The 21127-nt window shown below is 37.8% G+C and overlaps 2 protein-coding genes across 2 annotated transcripts; both read right to left on the reverse strand.

The window, feature by feature from the left end:
• Nucleotides 1-1410: 1410 nt before the first annotated feature.
• Nucleotides 1411-8025, reverse strand: LOC119771509 (gastrula zinc finger protein XlCGF57.1-like). The gene is made up of 2 exons (XM_038267546.1): nt 7791-8025; nt 1411-4352 (listed from the first exon to the last, which is right to left on the reverse strand). Exons 1-2 carry the CDS (start codon nt 7918-7920, stop codon nt 2974-2976), a joined length of 1509 nt encoding a protein of 502 aa, XP_038123474.1. The 5' UTR covers nt 7921-8025; the 3' UTR covers nt 1411-2973.
• A 1284-nt stretch (nt 8026-9309) lies between these two features.
• LOC119771516 (gastrula zinc finger protein XlCGF57.1-like) lies at nt 9310-14590 on the reverse strand. The gene is made up of 2 exons (XM_038267559.1): nt 14349-14590; nt 9310-11647 (listed from the first exon to the last, which is right to left on the reverse strand). Exons 1-2 carry the CDS (start codon nt 14458-14460, stop codon nt 9915-9917), a joined length of 1845 nt encoding a protein of 614 aa, XP_038123487.1. The 5' UTR covers nt 14461-14590; the 3' UTR covers nt 9310-9914.
• Nucleotides 14591-21127: the final 6537 nt, after the last annotated feature.

Raw genomic sequence — 21127 nt, forward strand, 5'->3', positions numbered from 1 at the left:
TCCTCGTCAGAATTTTAGATAGGAATAATGTTATTTTAAATATCTGGAAGTAAAAGCCCACTAGTGAGAAACGTAAAGTCATTTTACTTGTAAAAATTGCATTTCGGATATCTGAAATCTTCATTTTGACTAGGAAGAAATGCATTTGAGACATCTGGATTACATACTCAATCAAGCTAATAAATGTCAAAACAGCCTGCCATATTCTACTACTCAGCAGCCAGTGGGAAATAAGCGATGAGCAACAGCTCAAATTGAACAAGTAGCTGAATTGCTCATATTCACTTGACATCAACAAGTAGTTGACGTAAATTTGACAAGTTGCCAATGCGTACTTAACGTATAGTAAATGCTTTCTTAACACGTCAACTACATGTGACAGATCGAAAGGTGAAGACAACACGCAAAATACGTGTAATTGACGTGTTGTCTACGTGTCAGAAATCAAGAGTAAATGAACCATTTGGCTTTCCATACATCGCCACTGAGTAACCAGCAGCAGGAAGAGGGGCTTGTTTACAGTCAGCCTGTGTTGTTTCAAGTGTTTTTCTCTGTGTTTTAGATTTAGATATCAAAAACTATTAACACTAGTAAAACAGTTATGTTTGTATGACCAAGGTTACAGCAGATGTGTGTCTTATTTGCTTTTCTTCTGCTTTTCTCCTCATGAAAGGCTTTGTTTTGCATGTCTACCCTCATAAACATCTGCTTTGGCAATAAAAGTAAACTTTGGATGACATATCTGCACTAAATTTGATTGAAAAATATTCTGTTATGTTAATGTACTGTGATGGCTGTAACTCAATAAATCATTTAAAATAAAATGTCTTTGTTCAATTTTGTTTTTTATGGGAATAATATTTATTAATTTGGAAAAAGTAAGTACATAAAAAAGCCAAATTTCAAGGCAGAATCAAAGGGTATTAATCCTGATTTGAACTCCCTATATTGAATAAATTCCATGAATAGAGAAAACATGACACCGTTAACACGCCAAGGAGTGATGAATATATTAATATTAAAATGTAATTCCTTCCTAAAATCACTCTAAGACATATTAAATATATCTTGCTGAATCTAAATTAATCCACAAAAGTGTTTTTTATTTGCCAGAAAGTGATTTAAATTTATCTTTTGACCTGTAAAATGTAATTTGTGCATGGAATAGCTTTTATTAAACTATAAGGCATAACATGTAATATATATTATTTAACTCACCCCCTCCATCACTGAAATTATCCACAAAATACAGCAATAATATTATAACTAAAAACTCAAAAAAGTTGATATTGCATGATATGTGCCATTTAAGAAAATACTATGTTGCATCCTGGAGGGGAGGCTTCAGACTTTCCAACTGTGGGAGCATCAGAGTATCAGACTCAGAAAAGGCTTTGTTGCCAAGTACCGTGTAACACATAAAAAGGAATTTATTTGGGTGACAAGGTTCTCAACACTTAAAAACATACAGTTTACATAAATAGATGCAGGAATATATTATTTGAAATAAACACATGCAAGGTGTAAAGGAAGAGCACTATGGCAGATATTGAAAATCAGCAATATTATGAAATTAAATAGTACAAAGTTGAGATATTCAGTTTGTTTTTTCCTCCAATAGAAAAGTGTCAGTTCGGGACCCGAAAAGGAGAATACCCTAAACTGTAGCTCCTACCTCCTGATCTTATCTAAGATAGGAGAGGAACTCCAGCATGCTGTGCTAAATCCAGACAGCCTTCAGCCTTATGGATATCATTACATGATGGAAACATACAGGAATGATGCCTGTAAAATTAGGGCTTTAGCCATAGGGGAAAAAACTACGAAAAAACAAGTTACACATAAGTAATGAATGGCTAAAGCTCTCCATTATAAAACTAAAACGCATATATTTTTGTTTAACTCTGTGTGGTACGCTGTGTCTTTACGCCCTAGCTCTTTCCTTAAGGCCAGTATTATTTAGATACCACTTCTGCCATGACCTGTGTGCTTACCAATTTGAGGTATTCGCATTATGCCATGATGTGACTTAAACAACGATCAATTTGCCAATGCTAAAAAGCCAAGATATTACATGAGTATACACCAATACAGGGTTTCAATTACTATTACATTTGATAAAATTGAGAAGTACCTTTATTTGGCCTTTAAGGTTTCCGGCAATTTGGTAATCCTATACTGTCCTAATCCCATGATCCTTAGTTAACTTCCATCATGTGGGAGTCCTGAAAAAAAATCTCATTCTCTATTGCCCCATTTACACTACCCCTCTGAAACGGATCCATGCCGAGTTCGGACTGAGCTTGGATCAGTTAACTGTGCCGAGCTTGGTTCCTTATGACCATTTACACATCATGCTAGCTCCGTTCCTTGCCTCCTATCGGCAGTCATCCATACTACAGCTCTCAAGGCAGGAATTACCCCCCCAAAAAATTGTGGCGCCCATAACATTTAGGAACTTATGTGCCTGGATAGCGTTCTCTGCCCAAATTTCAATGAGAGCCTCAGTCTCGGCATCATCCCAGGTCCCACCACGCTCTTTTGATGTAATTTATTGTTAATAGGCGGAGAAGAAGTTCATTTGTTAACAGGTGGAGAGATCTGTGATTTATAAAGCCGGACACGCCTGAAAACCAGCGAAATGAGTCAGCTGACTGTAAATAAGAGATGATGCACACATGCGCTGCTTGGTTTCAGAGAACTGAGCCACAATTGAATCGTGCAGAGCCCTACAATTGAACTAGTACTATATGTAGAGCGGTTCAGTTGTGTCTTGCACGGTCCAGTTCAATTATGTTCTATTTACACTCATCAGTTAGTTAGTTGGTTACTGTCAGACCGTTCTCAGCTCAGTTTCAAAAGGGTAGTGTGAAAAGGGCTTATAGCACAGCATATGCCGCACTGATCACGAACAACTGCTGTCATGTCAACAGTAATATTTCACAGCTAACTGCAGCGTCATAGTTTGAGTTTTCAAACTTTAGCCAGCTGTTGATTGGTGTGGGTTTTCATGTGTTTGTTTAGAGTTGCTTTTCGGGTAAATCTTTGTTCACACAGGTCACAACAGAAAGGTTTCTCTCCTTTATGAATTCTCAAGTGCATGTTTAGATGCTCTTTTCGTCTAAATCGTTGTCCACATTGATCACAACAGAAGTGTTTCTCGTCTGTGTGGATTCTTAAATGCGTCTTTAAATTTTCTTTTCTGTTGAATTTTTTACCACATACGTCGCAGCAGAAAGGTTTCTGTCCTGTGTGGATTCTTGAGTGTTTCTTAAAATTCTCTTTTTGACTAAACCTTTGCCCACATAGATCACAAAAGTATGGTTTCTGTCCTGTGTGGATTCTTATATGTGCGTTCAAATCTCCTTTATCCCTAAATCTCTGTCCACATAGATCACAATGGTAAGGTTTCAGCCCCGTGTGGATTCTCATGTGTATGTTAAAATTCCTTTTAAGGCTAAAGCTTTGTCCACAGTGATCACAATAGAAAGGTTTGTTTCCTGTGTGTACTATAAGGTGTGTGTTTAAATTAGATTTTTGGCTAAACCTTTGTCCACATATATCACAGCAGTAAGGTTTCTGTCCTGTGTGAACTCTCATGTGTGCTTTTAAATTTCCTTTAAGGCTAAAGCTATGTCCACATAGATCACAACAAAAAGGTTTCAGCCCTGTGTGGATCATCTTGTGTCTATTAAAATTGCTCTTTATACTAAACATTTTACCACAGTCTTCACAGGTAAACTTCTTATCTGTCTGGACTTCCCTTCCCGAGTCGACATTTCTCTTATCTGTAAAACATTTATTTCCCAATGAGCTGGAAGACCCTATATCTGAGTTGATTGTGTATTTTTGATTAAAACCATGTTGAACCAATTGTTCAGCAATCTCAAAAGATCTAAATGGTTTGTTTCCGAGGTTTCCGTCTGACTCAGGAGCTTTACTCTCCTCCCAGTCATCGTCCATGTTGTTAGTTTTCAGACTAGTGTCTGTCAAGTGTTGCAGCTCTGAGATGGGATGTTTTATATTCTCTTCCTTTTCTTCCTTTGCAGGGTCTTCAGTCTTTAAGTAAATAGAACCATCTTCACCTTCTTGTATCTTGCCTTTGAAAAAGTCAGGATAAAACTGGGAGAGCAGAGGGGACTGTTCATCATTCCCGCTGTTTATTTGAGTAGCAGTGACTGGAAACCTGACAGGATTGATCTCTTCCTTCTCACTGAGCTGCTCTTCCTTAAAGCTGACACAGACCTCCTCCTGTTCCTCCTTAATGTGGTGGAGCTTTGGGTCATGGTGGTCAGCACAATGTCTGTGGTCTGCCGGAGCTTCTTCTTTAACAATCAGCATCTGCTTAACATCTGCAGGAAATAATGAAACAGATTAAGCATATTAGCCTGGATTGAATAACTTTATTATTGGGTTATATTTAACTTTATGGTATAATTACTATAATTTTCACCATTTCATTTATTATATATTATATTTTTGTTTATTACGTTGGCTAAGTCATGACGAAACCTATTTACTTAATCAGAAGAAGAACATGGTAAAAGCTTTTTAATCTTTTCATCTAGCATCATGTTTTCTACATCTCACTGGTACATGATTGCTTTATATTGTGCTGCAAATTTCCAATTTGTATGCAGAATAATTTGATTTTAAAAAAAGGAAATCAACCCATCAACATTTTCTCAATTTAAATATTTCTTATTGAAGCATCAACATATCAAAATACACTTGATGATAACAATCAAATCCTCAAATAATAATAATTGAACTTTATTGATCTCACATTGGAGAAATTCACTCCTTGTATTTAACTCATCCCCTGGGGGAGCAGAGGGCTGCGATTGTGGGGCGCCCAAGGAACAATCAGGGGTTAAGGGTCCTGCTCAGCGGCCCAGACTGACGGTATGTGGAAGTGGGTTTCAAACTCACGATTCCAAGCTCTATGCCCTAACCACTGGACTGCCACTCCCATATCGAAATCAAAATAAAGAGAAATCTACAAAAGAATTTTCACAAGAAACTTATAGGTTAGGGATGCAGATTATCAAAAAAAAAAAAAAGGTGATCCTGTCAATCAACTAACAATTAAGTGGCAATTTCCTTTAAAAAAAAACAACAACATACATTTTCAAAGTATGAAGCACGTTTATCCAAACATAGAGGCAGCAGTGACCAACAATTAGGGATGGGCTTTGTTTAAAATTTAACAATATTGTTTCAGATAATTTAAAGAGAATTAAACACATCCAAAAAGTGTAATAAAATGACTAAAGTTATGCTTACTATTATTCTGGAAGTTATGGATGATAGTAATCATTTGCTCAAAAAGTATGAACAAAGCGGTGGGTATCAAAACAAAGTAAAAGGAATAAATTGTTAAAAAGGCTGCTGCAGAAGTGCCAGTCCAAATGCAGAGGAAACAAATTCCGTTAGTTTAGGGATACGTAACAGGGCATGACACCGGTGCAGTGCAGTTAAAAGGTGGCACTTATCTGGAGTCCAGAGGTGTTTAATTATGTTGGCCGCCGGCTGCCTTTTACATGATATATTCCTACTGCAAATGCAGCAATGGGCTAACTTCTCATTTTTACAGATCACTTTTAAATGCCACCAGAAACACTTAAGGATTATTTTTTCATTAGAAGGAGCCCAACACAAAAACAGTGCCATCCTGTGGTGACAAGGCCAGTGAAGTAACTCTGCTGGGAAACTGAAATTAGTTGTCACCGGAAAAAAGAAAAAAGCTTCAGCTTAAATTAGCTGCATGATACTTTTTATTTATTTTTTTTACACCTTTTTAGTAGCAGTGTTTGTTTTTTTATGTTTAATTTTACATATTTGACGATTGCATGTCTTTCTTTTTAATGTTTAAATTACCTATGTTATATTTAACACTGTCAAATGTCTTTTTAAATGTCTATGCAAGCTGTCTCTATAAAAGTAACAAATAATCTTTCTGTTTTTTTTTGCATAATTATGTTGTTTTCTTATGTTTAGCTTTGAAAGAAGATGCATTTCTTCATCATGGCATTTATTTGGCAATAAACTGCATCAAAGGCAATGCATAGGATTCAGATATTGATACACTGCACCATTATATTTGTGATAAAAAAAAGCTCCTTTTTTAACTGGGAAAGGTGTTGAACACAGTTTGACACATAGCTGGCCTGACTTAGTCCTTTATCCACCACTCTCTGTGGGAAGCTTGGGCTTTCACTTTCAATTTTCTGTTGCTGCCTCGAAATAATTTTACAAACTGGACGTAAAAACAATTTAGCCATTTGTCCTCGTCTTTAGGCTGAGGAACTGTAGCGAACGCAGTTACATAAGCATTTTTCTTTGTGAATATGAATATGTTTTACTTTTAATCTCCATTTCATATTTGTGTATTTTTTGATTAATATGTACATACTTTGGGGAAATATTGTAATTATGTCAGATGGAGACGTCACCGATTAGGTTATCACTTGATCACATGATGCCCTGGATGGAAAATTCTGCTGGCTAAACAGATGAGGCGTAATGAATACTGAAAAACTAGTCCAGGCATTTGTTACTTCAAAGCTGGACTATTGTACTTCTTTACTTTCAGGAAGCCTATTTAATTCAGTTGAAAACCTTAAGATGATCCAAAACACTGCATCTAGAGTTCATATGAAAACTAAAAAGAGAAACCACACTGGCTTCACATTAAATCCAGGAGAGAAATTCAAATTCAAAATGAGATGAGAAACCCTGGGGTAGAATAATAAAGTTCATGTTTTAGGGGTCTAAATATTATAGTTTTAAACCCAAGCAGCTTGAGAACAGGTGAAAAGAATAGGTGGAATCACCTTTCTTTTTTGCCAACTTCATCCTTGTCTATTAATAGAGTGTAAGCACTTATTGCTGCGTCACACAGCAGAGAGAAGACCAGATAACAGGAATTAAGGACCCACAGCAAAAGATGACCTCTGCGACTTTGAACACAAAACCAAATACAATACATGGATGTGATTATTTTATCTACTGACATCTGCATGTGTAACAGAGTAATTCATTAATTATTACCAATTGATCTCTTCAGACTCAAAATCCAGACTAGGGCTGCAACCAGCAATTATTTTGCAAATCAATTAGTTTTTTCGAATAATCGTTTAATAATCGGACAGCAAAAGATTCCTTAAAGAATCTTGATTAAATCAACGCAGGTGAAACTTAAACTTTTCTACTTGAGGAGTTTTAAATAGAGCATATTGACAAATGAAAAATATATATCTTTTTATCTTAAATGCAAAAATGTTTATTCATTTTTTTTTTTTTTTTTTTTTTTTTTTACAATTTTGGTATAATAACTGCTTTAAGTGGGTTGATCTTTCAGCCAAAGGCATGTTTTAGAGTCTCTATACTCCAATTTTTGAATAATTGTTAATCACGGTTAATCCGATTGTTTCAACCCTAATATAGACGCATATTTGCAGAAAAATACAATCAGTAAAGCACCGGAATTTAGTATAAAATAAAATTAAAAATAATCATTATTTAATAATAAATAAACAACACTCTCTTGACTATTTCTCTTATTATATCCATAAAGTCATTTAATGCTAATTTCGGATGGAAATTAACCTTTCTAAGGAAGCTTGTATCTTGTTGTCAGGCCCAATTTTCCACTCACAATATGGCGGCGGAAACGTTTTTTTATTATTATTTTTTTTAAACTTATACCGAAACATTAAACGTGCTAAGGCGTGTTGAAGGTGATCTACATGTCATCTAAAATATAAAGGAGGTGAAAACATACACACCTAATCTGTGCAGCGGAACGCTGGGGTTATAACCTTCCGAGATTTTGGGATCCAGCTTATATTCTTCGTCCTCTTTAGAAATCTCTCCCTCTGCTGATTTCTGCCACTGTTGGAGCCGCTGCCTCCGCATTTCTATTTATCACTTGTTCAATTGTTCACTGAAAGAGTCATCAGAGCTCAGATCCCATACAAACAGAGAATCCAAACGTCTTTAAATAGACGCATTCTTTTCTCAGTTTCATTTGCCAAGCTAATGTTATAGCGCCACCAAGCGGAGTGGAGTTTATCTGACACCTCTGGTATTACCGTATGTGTTTATTGAAATGGGCTATACCAAAGTTACACAATTTAAATATGTATCACCAATACTAATACCAGTGATTATTTTTGATAAGTTGGGGGCACATTATCAGAAATATGATTTGAGAAGCTGGTTAAAATGGCAACAATACACTACTTCCCTCCTCAGCAGCTTATATGATGAAAAACAATAAAACATGTTGCACTTTCTCTGGTTGAAAACAAAAGTTACATTTCCCTCTAGTATGTTTACCTAATTTCAACAATTTTCTTTTTAACCCTGTAAGTCTGGATAAAGTTAATTCATCCGTCCTGTTCCACCATTTCCTCATAAAAAGGTTAAAAATCCACAATTCTTTCAGATTTCCACTATATCTGCAATCTTCACTTGACTTTACATTTAATGACTGATTTTAATTCCCCTTTTACTGAATGGAACCATTATATAAATTTGATGTAAGGGGTCACTCCTCCAGGTGATCCCTGCCTAAGAGGGTTTTTTGTTTTTCATAGTGAATCATTCAGTTCAGGTGAGGGATGCTGAGTATCCCCTTCATGCAATCCTCTTTGTGGCTCCTCTCTGTATGGGAAGGCTATGCGCAGAGGTAATCTCTCAACGTGATGGGAAATCCCTGAAAGGGATCCTCAGTAAAGAGTTACAGATTCCCCATTAGAGTGGTATGTGCTGCTCATAGATAAATTTTTTGTTTTAGATTGCTTCTTTTTTAATAAAAAGTCATGCAGGGCACTCATGTTCAAGAGTGCACAGTTTTTATGCTAAAAGTTTATGGCAGGAAGAAATTCACTAAATATGCTGCAATAATTATTTCTTGATTGTTTTACAGTGATTACATTCAGTAGGTAGACATTGCAACACACCTCAGCTCCCATCATTCTGCACCAGTTGTTGCCAGTTTACCTGTTCCTGTCTGAGTTTAGGTTTATCTTTAAAATGAACTGCACCTATTTGAATCACATAATCCAATGAAAAGCATTACAGCTCTGTGCGTGAGGGTAGTCAGGAAATTGCGTCTACCTTCAATGTTCCCACCAGCAGTAGTAGTGAAGCCGGTTCAGTCACAGCACCATGGACAGTGCTGGTTGTTTGTTTATAGTAGAAGCCACACAATAGGTGCTTACTGTAATGTGTAGAAGGATAACTTCCTCTATAATGCATCTTAAAATAGAGTGTAGAAAAATTAAATATTTTTTTCCTGGGAATAAATTTATTTGTTAAAATTTCAGTTTGAATTTACATTTTTACAAAGGAAATATTTCATATTTTCAATGTATATGTGTTTATTACTCTTTCCTTAGCTTTTAACTGTGAACATTTTTACCGGATTCAAATTTCTACACATATCAATAAATTAACAAACATAAAACAAACCTTATTTTATTACGAGGATTTTTTTTCTCTGTAGTTTAATGAACAGTTATATCATTAGCAGAATAAAGCAAAGATGTATAACAATATACAAATAAATTGGCAAATTCTCAAAGCAATTAAATCTAGTCTATGTTAAACATAAACTCAATTATAGTCATTTTAGTTATACCTTATAACATTAAGTTCGACCAGATGCACTTTACAAGACAAACAGCTCCAGTTTATATACAGAAATAAAAACTTCAACATCTGATTACATAGACAGACTTCATTCAAAACATAAAATAAATTATTTAAACCTAGTTGGAACAAAACTAAATGATGTCTGCGAACTACGACTTAAATGTATAATTGAAAATGTTTTAAAACCAAAGAAAATAATCACTAGAAAGTGAAGACATATAATGATACCACAAAAAAATAAATAACCTTGCTTAACACATTTTCTGGCCAGTGTGGATTTTCATGTGTCTGTTTAAGTTCGCTTTTTCATTAAAATTGTGTCCACACTGATCACAAGCAAAAGGTTTCTGTACAGTGTGGATTCGCATGTGTGTGTTTAAAGTAGATTTATAACCAAACCTTTGTCCACACAGATCACAAAAGAAAGGTTTATATCCTGTATGGATTCTCATGTGTCGTTTTAAAGTTGTATTAACACTGAACCTTTGTCCACATACGTCACAGCAAAACGGTTTCTCTCTGGTGTGGATTCTCATATGTATCTTTAAATTGGTTTTTACACTAGATCTGTGTCCACATATATCACAACTGAAAGGTTTCTGTCCAGTGTGGATTCTCATGTGCGTGTTTAAATTTGTTTTAGCTCGAAATTTTTGCCCACATACATCACAACAGAAAGGTTTCTGTCCTGTGTGGATTCTTATGTGTGTGATTAAGTTTTCATTTTGGGTAAATCTTTGACCGCAAACGTCACAACAAAAGGGTTTCTGCCCTGTGTGGATTCTCACATGTGTGTTTAACTGTTCCTTTTGGGTAAATCTTTCTCCACAGAGATCACAACAGAAGGGTTTCTGTCCAGTGTGAAATCTCATATGCATGTTTAGACTTTCTTTATGACCAAATTTTTTTCCACACAGATCACAAGAGAAAGGTTTCTGTCCTGTGTGGCTTCTTACATGTCTGTCCAATGTCGCTTTTTGGCTAAACCTTTGTCCACATAAATCACAACAAAAAGGTTTCTGTCCAGTGTGGATTCTTTTGTGTGTGTTTAAATTAGATTTTTGGCTAAATCTTTGCCCACACTGGTCACAACTGAAAGGTTTTTGTCCTGTGTGGATGGTCATGTGTATGTTCAAACTGCCTTTTTCGCTGAAGCTTTGTCCACAAAGATCACAACAAAATGGTTTCTCTCCAGAATGGATTCTCATGTGTATTTTCAAATGTTCTTTTCGGCTATATCTCTTATCACACAGATCACAGCAGTAAGGTTTATCTCCTGTGTGGATTTTCTTATGCCTGTTTAAACTGTATTTTAATATAAAAGTTTTACCACAGTCTTCACAGGCAAACTTTACTCCACCCTTGACTTTTCTTTGCAAGTTCACACTTTTATTCTCTGTAAAATCATCATGTGAGTTTGATGACCCCATTTTTGAAATGATTGAGTCTTGTTGAAGTAAGCGACGGCGAACAAATTGTTCAGCAAACTCAGAGGAGCTAAAAGTATTGTTAATGTCTCCATCTGACTCAGGAACTCTGCTGTCCCTCCAGTCATTCTCTGTATCCTTGGTTTTCAGTTCTGAGTCTAAGAAGTCTTTCAGAACATGGTTCTCTACATCCTCCTCCTCTTTGTCCTTCTCAGTGTTTTCAGTCTTCAAGTAAATGGTACCATCTGCACATTCTTGAATCCTGGTGGATTCTTCTCCATCGTTTTCCCCTGGAAGCTCTGTGACTCTAATTTGGTTGGGATAAAGCAGGTAGGGCACAGCAGACTGGTCATCATCCACCCTCTTTAAGGGAATGGCAGTTACTGGAAACCCGGTGGCATCAGTCTCCTCCTTCCCATTGAGCTGCTCTCCCCCAAGACTGACGCAGACTTCTTCTCGTTCCTCTTTAATATGGTCGGGCTCTGCGTCATGAAGGTCGGTGTTCGGTCTGTGGTCTACAACAGCTTCTTCTTTAACAATCACCATCTGTTTAATATCTGCAAGAAATAATGTGAGGTATTTTGCATATTAGAAAGTATTTGAACTTCAGCCTGGACTAAGTTGCTTATTAACAAAGATATATTTAGGTGCTTTGATTATGAACATTCATTTCTTTTGGATTATGTTTTTTTTTTTTTTTTTGTTAAGTAATGCCAACACTACAGTAGGGTTGTCACTATATTTTTTCTTACTATATGAAAAAGACAAATAATTAAAGGCATGAAAAATGTTTAATGAACATGAAAAACCATGGGCATGGAGCATGCTTTCTCAACATAATCACAGATGACAGTGTGCAAATTAACGTAGAATAAATAACCCAAATATAGCACAATATGATAGAATTTCTAAGGTTTTCTAAAATATTGTAAATTTAATGTGCAAATATTTGAGAAATCTAAAATGAACAAAAGTCATGAACAATAATATATTGTCAACAAGTTTCTCTATGAAATAATCAAATTTTAATGTCTGTACCATATATAACCAACTCATCAACTCTTTCTGTTGAAATATTGAGATGTTTTTCTGGTATTGAGATATTTCACACCAGATGCTAAATACTACAACAACAAAAAACCTTCAAATATAGAGAAATCTAAGTAATTTACAGTATATCTGTAAAGTATTCACAGTAGAGCTGTCAAAAGATACTCAAAAAAGTGTGCAGACTAAAAATCGCTGTATCCTGATACAATGCTGTATTGTATCAGTAATGTATCTGTAATGTATTGATAATAGGGGTGTAAGAAGAAATCAAATCTTTCAAATATTACAATATTTCATTAGATAATATTCTTATTGATTTGAAATACAACCAAATGGATCTTAAATATCTAAAATAATTATAAGCAAACATCCATTTACCTATTTTACTTTTATATAAATCTTAAACCTAACAGACAGAGCGGCAGAGCAACAACTTCTTTCTAGAGTTACAAAATTATATATATAAAAAAAAAAAAAAATCGCATTTTATCATCTTTGCTAATGTATCTGGATATAGCAAAAACATTTTTTTTTTAACTCTAATTATCTTTAATAAACAATTTTGTATGTTTCTTTTTCATGGTATTGAAAATGGTATTGAGCATCAAATATTTTTCTGGGTATTGATATCAAGTTTAAAATGTTTGTATTGCGACAACCCTAATTCCCAATGTCTTATACCAAATCTGTTTTCCACACAGATTGAACTTGGCCTTCCTCATGCCTTCCTTACTGCCAGATTAGTTAGTGGATCTCGACGTTATGTCTGTGTTTTGAGAATCTTTTGGTGTGATTCATTTTGTCAGGGAGTTCCCACTTAAGTTTTTCTGAAAAGGCCATGTAGACTTGTATAATTTTTCTCCCTTAATAATAAAAACATTCACCAAAAAACATAATTTCCAAATAAGCATTCATGTCAGGAACACTACCTCAGTGTGACTGATTTTTGCTGTGACTGGCTAATCCAGGGGAATTTTAACTCAAGTCCTTTATGGGACAGTAGCCTGCAACATTTAATCCTTATTCACACAATCTCTTTCATCCCCTCGTCCTCTGTTCCATCACAAATAGAAGCTTTTCCAGTCAGTTTGATCCTTTCTACAAACAGGGGGGACAGGTCCCCTCCATCACCCTTGACATGCACAGATCGAGTGTATATGTTATCTATATGTGAGCTAAACGTGTAATCTCTAAAATCCAGATGAGCCAAACAGGATGTCAGACATGGGGTGAGCAAAACAGATTTGGTAAATCTAAGATAAGAGGCTCTGCAAAGACAGGTCCTGCATACATCTAGTGAGGACTGCTGCATGGAAACCTTTTCCAGCAGACACATAGTATGGTATGCCAGAATACAGTTTTAGATATGTCCCTTTCCCAGCACACCTGAACCAAATGGCAGTTCTGCAAAGTCCTGTTAGTGACCCGATTATTTAAGTCAGGTATGTTAGAAATAAAGACACATCTAAAAGTTGCAAGACACTGGTGCTGCAGACTGAGGTTTGAAAGATCTGGGCAAGGCACTTGTCAGAATATTCCAGCTGACATGTTTATAGGACACATTTCAATAACTGATCAGCTATTTTATTCCAAATAATAAAAATATAATTACATGAATTATTAACTAATTATATTGTAATTATCCACTGTTCAAACAGCAAACCAGAACCACACAGAGCTTTAATTAATATTATATGCAGGCTTAATATCTATCTAATAAAAGCATGAGTTAAATGTTTGTTAAATTTAAATAATTTTTTATTGAAATAAATTATTCAATAAACATGCTGCATGTAAGGTGGTTTAGGCCTACCGTAATTTATATTATAGCTTTCTCTATATTTGATCCAGTTGTATGTGTTATAATTAATAACACTTCATAGTACATCAAACTGCTAAAGCTGTGTGAGATTCTAGCAAATATTGCGCCCTTACATCCTTTTTTATGTATCTTTTTTTACATTGAGCACTTGCCCTCTGCGGGGCCTTGGGTGATAATCTTTTAGTGCTTCTTCGACATGGAAAACTCCGTTTATATGCGAACTTGTGCCTGTTTCAAATTGAAGGTTGCCACTCACAATATGGCGGATAGTCCCTACAGTCAACGAAGCGTTCTACACCTACAGTGTACATGAGTGTGTTTCCCTTAAAATGGTCGCAAACTGTAACTGACACGAAAAAAATACCAGATTTAATCTGTGAATTTACCAGCATCCGGGATTCTGTGATCCGGTTTATATTCTTTCTCCTCCTCTTCAGCTGTTTCAGAAATCTCTCCCATTTCTGTACTCTGCAACCGATGGAGCTGTGGTCTCCACATCTTACTCCGTAGCCTTTTTTTAAATTACTCTTTAATTATTACTAAGCAGTAAGAGCTCATCTTCCATCTATAATCCAAAAAAAGATTATATGTCTTTGTTTTTCCCCAAACTGAGATTCCTTCATCTGCAGGCATCTTCTTTTTCTTTTCTACTTCTTTTCTATCATGGCGGATCGCAAGCTACTTTAAGGTGCATACCGCCACCTTCTGCTCATGAGTGTGTAGCAACATTGTTTTACATCTATTAAATTCTATTTTTTAATTTTGTATTCTGAAGATAAATAAATAATGCTTTCCTTAATCTAAAGATATATTTTATATTTTCTTCATTTCCCAATATTCCTTTAACCACCCTTCTCAATTTCTCCCTTTAATGTTCATAAATTGTACAGTTCAATACATGTACATTATCTTTTTCTCCACATTTATCATTTTTTCCTCCCTATTAAAAGAAATTGTCATTTAAACAGGCATGACCCACTCTTAATCTGATGATTATTATTTCTTCCCTTCTGTTTATCTCATTGTTTTTTTATTTAATACTGATTTTTGTACCTTATATAATCCTCTTCCTTTCTTATCTTCATTCCACCTCTTTTGTCATTTTTCCATTTCTTAACTCTTAATAAGTGATTTTTCTTCCCTTTCCTAAAAGGAATTCTAATCTTTATTGTTCACTCTAAAGCCCTTTTTGCTGATATATCTGCATTTTCACTGCCTTTTCCACCTTCATGTGCTGGAACCCAACATAACCAAATATCAATGTCACCCCTATATAATCTAAATAGACTGTTCTGGATTTCTAATACTTAATCTTTTCTACCATTTCTTTCTCCCTGAATAATTTCTAAAACTGCTTTGGAATCTGCGAGAGGTCCCGGGTTCAAATCCCGGACAAGCCCCCACTTATGTTACAACCCCCCACCCTTAAGAACACTAAAGGGTAAATTCTGGCACTGGGTGTAACACAAAAGTCAGTAAACTAAAAGATGATGTCAGCAGGAAAATATGATTTATTTACAATTTGCAGGGGTCACAAAAAAAACAAACAGCAAAACAGGGAAGCTTAAAGCCTCAGGGTCTCCAAGGCCAAAACAACAAACAAACCCCCCCCCTTACTTATAAAACAAAACACTTTCTAACATAGAAAATGAAAAGGACATACAATACCTGGACTCCCTGGCTAACCACAAAACAAGGAGAAAACAGTTCAACAAAAATGGCAGAGAACCCCTACCAGCTTCCACTGTGAACAGAAAAACAAAACTTTAGTCAATCAATTGTTTAACATGAACACACACAGAGACATTCAGCTCATGAACAAGATCACTTCAGATCAAGGCCCAGTGAATAAGAGAAGGGGGCCTGACATCTCAGGATTTAAGCTCTTTATGAGGTGGCTGAAGAGCTTCAACGCATTGCACCTGTAACAGCCAGGGAGACCTGAAACACAAACAGAGAGCTCTCTAATGAAGAGAGCTCCTAGAGGTCAGTGACCGTAACACCCTCCCCCATAAAATCCTTCATTAAATAATCTTTCAGCATCATACGTACTCTAGGGAGGTGAGCAGCATTATATCCTGGACAGTACATCAGCTATTACGTTTTCAGCCCCTCTCTTATGCCTGATGTCCAGACTATACTCTTGGGCCAGTAAGGCCCACCGCATTAACCGCTGGTTGTGGTTATACATACGGTTTAGGAAGACTAATGGGTTATGGTCTGTATAGACTATAACGGGACTTGTTGAACCCACATAAACTTCAAAATGCTGCAAAGCTAGCAGCATGGCCAATGTTTCCTTCTCAATTGTGGAGTAGTTCAATTGATGAGGCTTGAACTTAGCTGAGTAGTAGGAAACTGGGTGACTGATGTCATCAGTTCCATCTTGGAGCAACACTGCTCCAGCCCCAGTGGCGCTGGCATCCACTTCCAGCTTGAAGGTCTTGCTAAAATCAGGAGCTGCCAATACAGGAGCACTGCATAGAAAGGATCTTGCACAGTCAAAGGCATGTTGACACTCAACAGTCCACGTGAATGGTTGCTTCGGACTACACAACTTTGTCAGAGGAGCCACCACCATTGAGAAGTTCCTACAGAAACATCTATAATAACCAACCAAACCCAAGAACCGCCGAAGCTCACGTCGTGTGGTGGGCACAGGGTAGCGTAGGATAGCATCCACCTTTGCATTTACTGGACGAACCTGGCCATGGCCTACTTCCTTTCCCAGGTAGGTCACCACCGCTTTGGCAAACTCACATTTTGCCAGATTCAAGGTGAGGGAGGCTTGAGCTAGACGGGCAAACACAGTCTTCATAGTGTTAATGTGATTTTTCCAGGATGATGAATGAATTACAATGTCATCCAAATAGACATTACAGTTCTTAACATCTCCTAATATAGTGTTCATCAGTCGCTGAAAGGTAGCTGGTGCATTTCGCATTCCAAATGCCATCACTGTGTATTGTAGGAAGTGGTCTGGTGTGACAAATGCTGAAATATCAGAAGCCCTGGCAGTTAGGGGAACTTGCCAGTACCCCTTCAGCAGATCTAACTTGGTTATATAGGTGGCAGGACCAATGCTGTCTATGCAGTCTTCCATGCGAGGTAATGGGTGCGAATCAGGGACTGTAACTGCATTTACTCTCCGATAGTCTGTACAAAAACGTTGGGAACCATCAGACTTTGTGTCAGTAGACATGGAGAGCTCCAGGAGCTATGACTTTGTATAGCCATGCCATTTTCCAGCAAATATTGAACCTCTTTCTTCATCATTTCCCTCTTGACTGGAGGACAACGGTACGGATGCTGTTTAATGGCGGGGGCACCACCCACATCAATGTCATGCTCCAGTACCAAGGTCCTAGATGGCACATCTCCAAAAAGTGCAGGGTGTAGCTGGATCAGTCCTTTTACATCCTCTTTCTGACCCCTGGGAAGATAGGACAGACACTCATCCAAGGAATTAAGTATTTCAGAGTTTGAGAGCCTACCAGAGTGGCCTTCATCACACTTTCTCAAACCATCATGGGGGTTATCTCCAGACACAAGCGAGATCACAGAATTTGGAGAGTCCTCACAACATGTGTCCTTGTGGTCATTTTCCCTGGAATGAAACAGCTTCAACATATTTATATGGCACAGACGTGTTTGGCGCCTCCTGTCAGGAGTATGAACAATGTAGTCTGTGTCATTGACTCGCCTTTTTACCACATATGGACCTGCAAATTGGGCTGAGAGGGATGGCCCAGGCGTAGGCACCAGCATGAGCACATTATCACCTGGTTCAAATGAACGCTTCACACTCTGTCATACAGTTGTTTCATTTTCCCTTGAGCAGCTGACAAAGATTTTCTTGCTATTGAGCAAGCATGGTGTAGACGTTCCCGACATTGTGTGACAAACTCAAGGACATTGGATTGTTTCTGAGTGTCGTCTGACAGGAGTTGCTCTTTCAGAACCTTCAGTGGTCCCCTTACACCATGCCCAAAAACCAGTTCAGCAGGGCTAAAACCAAGAGACTCCTGTTTAGCTTCTCGGGCTGCAAACAGCAGAAAAGGGAGTCCTTCATCCCAGTTTTTGTCTGTCTCATGACAATATTTGCGCATCATGGCCTTTATAGTCTGATGCCATCTTTCTAGAGCGCCTTGTGACTGGGGATGGTAAGGACTGGAGGGAATGTGTTTAATGCCAAAAGACTGTAGTGTCTGCTTGAAGAGTTTGGACTGAAAATTGCTGCCTTGATCCGTTTGTATAACTCTAGGCAGACCAAAAGTTGCAAAAAACTTCAGAAGAGCTTTAGTTATAGTGGGCGCTGTAATTTTTCTTAGTGGAATGGCTTCAGGGAAGAGAGTGGCAACACACATGATAGTCAAGAGAAACTGACTACCAGTTTTAGTTTTGGGCAGAGGACCCACACAGTCCACCAGGACACACTCAAAAGGCTCACCAACTGCAGGAATTGGCTTAAGAGGGACAGGTGGTACCCTCTGATTAGGTTTACCCACTATTTGGCAAACTCTACATGTTCTACAGAACCTGGCAACATCCTTTTTCAGACCTGGCCAAAAGAAATGCTGTAGAATACGGTCATGGGTCTTAGTGATTCCCAAATGACCTGACCATGAGTGGTCATGTGCCAACCGCAGTATTTGTTCACGATAACCTTGAGGAATAACAATTTGATAAACTACTCCCCAATCCTCCTCAATACCCTTCTGTTGCAAGGCAGGCCTAGAGATCCATTTTCTCCTAAGTAATCCATCTTCAACAAAAAACATATGGGTCTTGTCCTTTATTGAATCAGTCACATTCTCAAAGCACTTAGTGAGTGTTTTATCACTCTTCTGAGTTTGGCTCAAAACCTCACGTGACATTGATAGTGGGAGAAAAACCTCAGAGTTTGGAGTGAAGTCCTCTCGGAGTACTGAGTTTGAATGGTCATCTGCTGGCAGCTTATCCTCCATCAAGGCCGAGCCCAGAACAGAGTCATCCAAGTTCACTTCCTCCAGCTTACGAGCTTGGGACCTGGTAAGAGCACTGACAGCAAACACATCAGGAAGGGATTCCAACATGTCATCTTCACCCATTATGCAACTGGGAGTATCCACCACCTCAGGGATAGGTAGTACCTGTTCTCCAGCAAGATCATTCCCCATTATAAATTCAACCCCCCGAACAGGAAATGAATCTCTCACCGCAACCTTGAAAAATCCAGAGGCCAACTTGGACTTTAGGTAAACATGATGCAAAGGTGCCGGCACGTAGGCCATTCCAATTCCTTGTACTATTGTACTTGCATTACAGGAGGTATCAGCATTGAATGGCAGAAAGCTGGACAGGATAAATGACTGGGAACCACCAGTGTCCCTCAGTATCCTCACCGGTTTCTCATCCTCAGAACGTCCTGTTAGGGAGACAAGACCATCAAAAATGAAGGGTTTAAAACAATCATCAGGTTCACTCATGTTTGACAGTTGTGGGGTGGTCCTCAGAGTCTTAACCAGGCTAACCCCTTTAGCTGGTTGGGGTGCCTGCTTACGTTTCAGGGCCAAACAATCAGAAACAATATGCCCCATTTTATGACAATAAAAACACTGTCTCTCCGATTTGGAAATTGAAGAGTTCTTAACCCTAGATTGTGGTACATCCTTCCACGTCTTGTCACGAGAGGGTTGGTCAGGTTTAAAAACAAAAACATTTTTGTGAGTAAGGGCAAATTCTTCAGCCAGGACAGCTGCCTCTTGTAAGGTTGAGGCTTTCTGTTCATTTAAGTACAAAACTGTACGATCTGGAAGGCAGTTTTTGTACTCTTCCAATAATATCAACTCACGTAGTGAAGAAAAATCAGTAACTTTAGTTGCCTGGCACCATCTGTCAAATAACATTCCCTTCTCCCTTGCAAATTCAACAAATGTTTGTGCACTGGATTTTCTTAAGGATCTGAAACGCTGCCTGTATGCCTCAGGCACCAGCTCATATGCCCTGAGTATGGCAGCTTTAACTTTGTCATACACAAGACTGTCTTCAATTGTTAGTGCTGCACATACTTCCTGTGCCTTACCACTGAGTTTGCACTGCAACAAAAGGGACCAAACTTCTGTGGGCCAATGGAGGGCAACAGCAATACGTTCAAACGCATTAAAATATGCCTCCACCTCCGTCTCCCGGAATGGTGGGACCAGGGCAATATTTTTGCTGATGTCAAACGTGAAAGGTGATGAAGGGGAAGAAGGTTTATCTGGGGAAAGAACGCCGTCATCTTCATCCCCACCAGAATCCGTAGTGAGTACAGTGGTCAGTTTATGAGACTGTAGCTCCAGCTGACGCATTTTTATGGCAGTTTCAGCTTCAATTCTTCTGCACTTAAGCTGGAACTCAAATTCATCCTTCCGTTCCCTTTCCTTAGCTTCAAGTTCTAGCCGCACCAGACGTACCTTTAGACGTGCCTCAACACTAGGATTTGGGGACTCCATAGAGAAAGGCTCAAACCGTGGGAGAGAGGCTGGTGGTTTTTCCAACTCTGGCTTGGCAGCAACAGGAGGTGTCTTCACTCCCTCCTCAGCACAAACCTCAAACTGTTCAGCAGTTTCAGAAGAGCTGGCCTCCTCCTTATCCATTCTCACTGGGAGTACTCCTTTCTCAACCAAGCCACTGAAGACAAGAGATTTCAGTTCACGTTTAAGCAAAGACTTAGAGACACAGATACCAAAATGTGAAGCAATTTCATATAAATCATCTTTTCTACAGACATCAAAATATTGTATGGTAGGGTTACCCAAAAACTCCTCCAAACTAAACTGTGCCATGTTCAAAAAGTAAATCAAATCCCGGACAAGCCCCCACTTATGTTACAACCCCCCACCCTTAAGAACACTAAAGGGTAAATTCTGCCACTGGGTGTAACACAAAAGTCAGTAAACTAAAAGATGATGTCAGCAGGAAAATATGATTTATTTACAATTTGCAGGGGTCACAAAAAAAAACAAACAGCAAAACAGGGAAGCTTAAAGCCTCAGGGTCTCCAAGGCCAAAACAACAAACAAACCCCCCCCCCTTACTTATAAAACAAAACACTTTCTAACATAGAAAATGAAAAGGACATACAATACCTGGACTCCCTGGCTAACCACAAAACAAGGAGAAAACAGTTCAACAAAAATGG

This window comes from Cyprinodon tularosa, unplaced genomic scaffold (genome assembly GCF_016077235.1).
Source record: "Cyprinodon tularosa strain WSP-4 unplaced genomic scaffold, ASM1607723v1 ctg118, whole genome shotgun sequence".
Lineage (NCBI taxonomy): Eukaryota > Metazoa > Chordata > Actinopteri > Cyprinodontiformes > Cyprinodontidae > Cyprinodon > Cyprinodon tularosa.

Excerpts from the sequence above, each read along its gene's own strand:
- LOC119771509 (XM_038267546.1), bottom strand. The coding sequence starts at position 7,920 with ATGCGGAGGCAGCGGCTCCAACAGTGGCAGAAATCAGCAGAGGGAGAG. Across the intron at positions 4,353-7,790 it reads CGTTCCGCTGCACAGATTAG|ATGTTAAGCAGATGCTGATT; the intron begins GTGTGTATGTTT and ends TATTTCCTGCAG.
- LOC119771516 (XM_038267559.1), bottom strand. The coding sequence starts at position 14,460 with ATGTGGAGACCACAGCTCCATCGGTTGCAGAGTACAGAAATGGGAGAG. Across the intron at positions 11,648-14,348 it reads TCACAGAATCCCGGATGCTG|ATATTAAACAGATGGTGATT; the intron begins GTAAATTCACAG and ends TATTTCTTGCAG.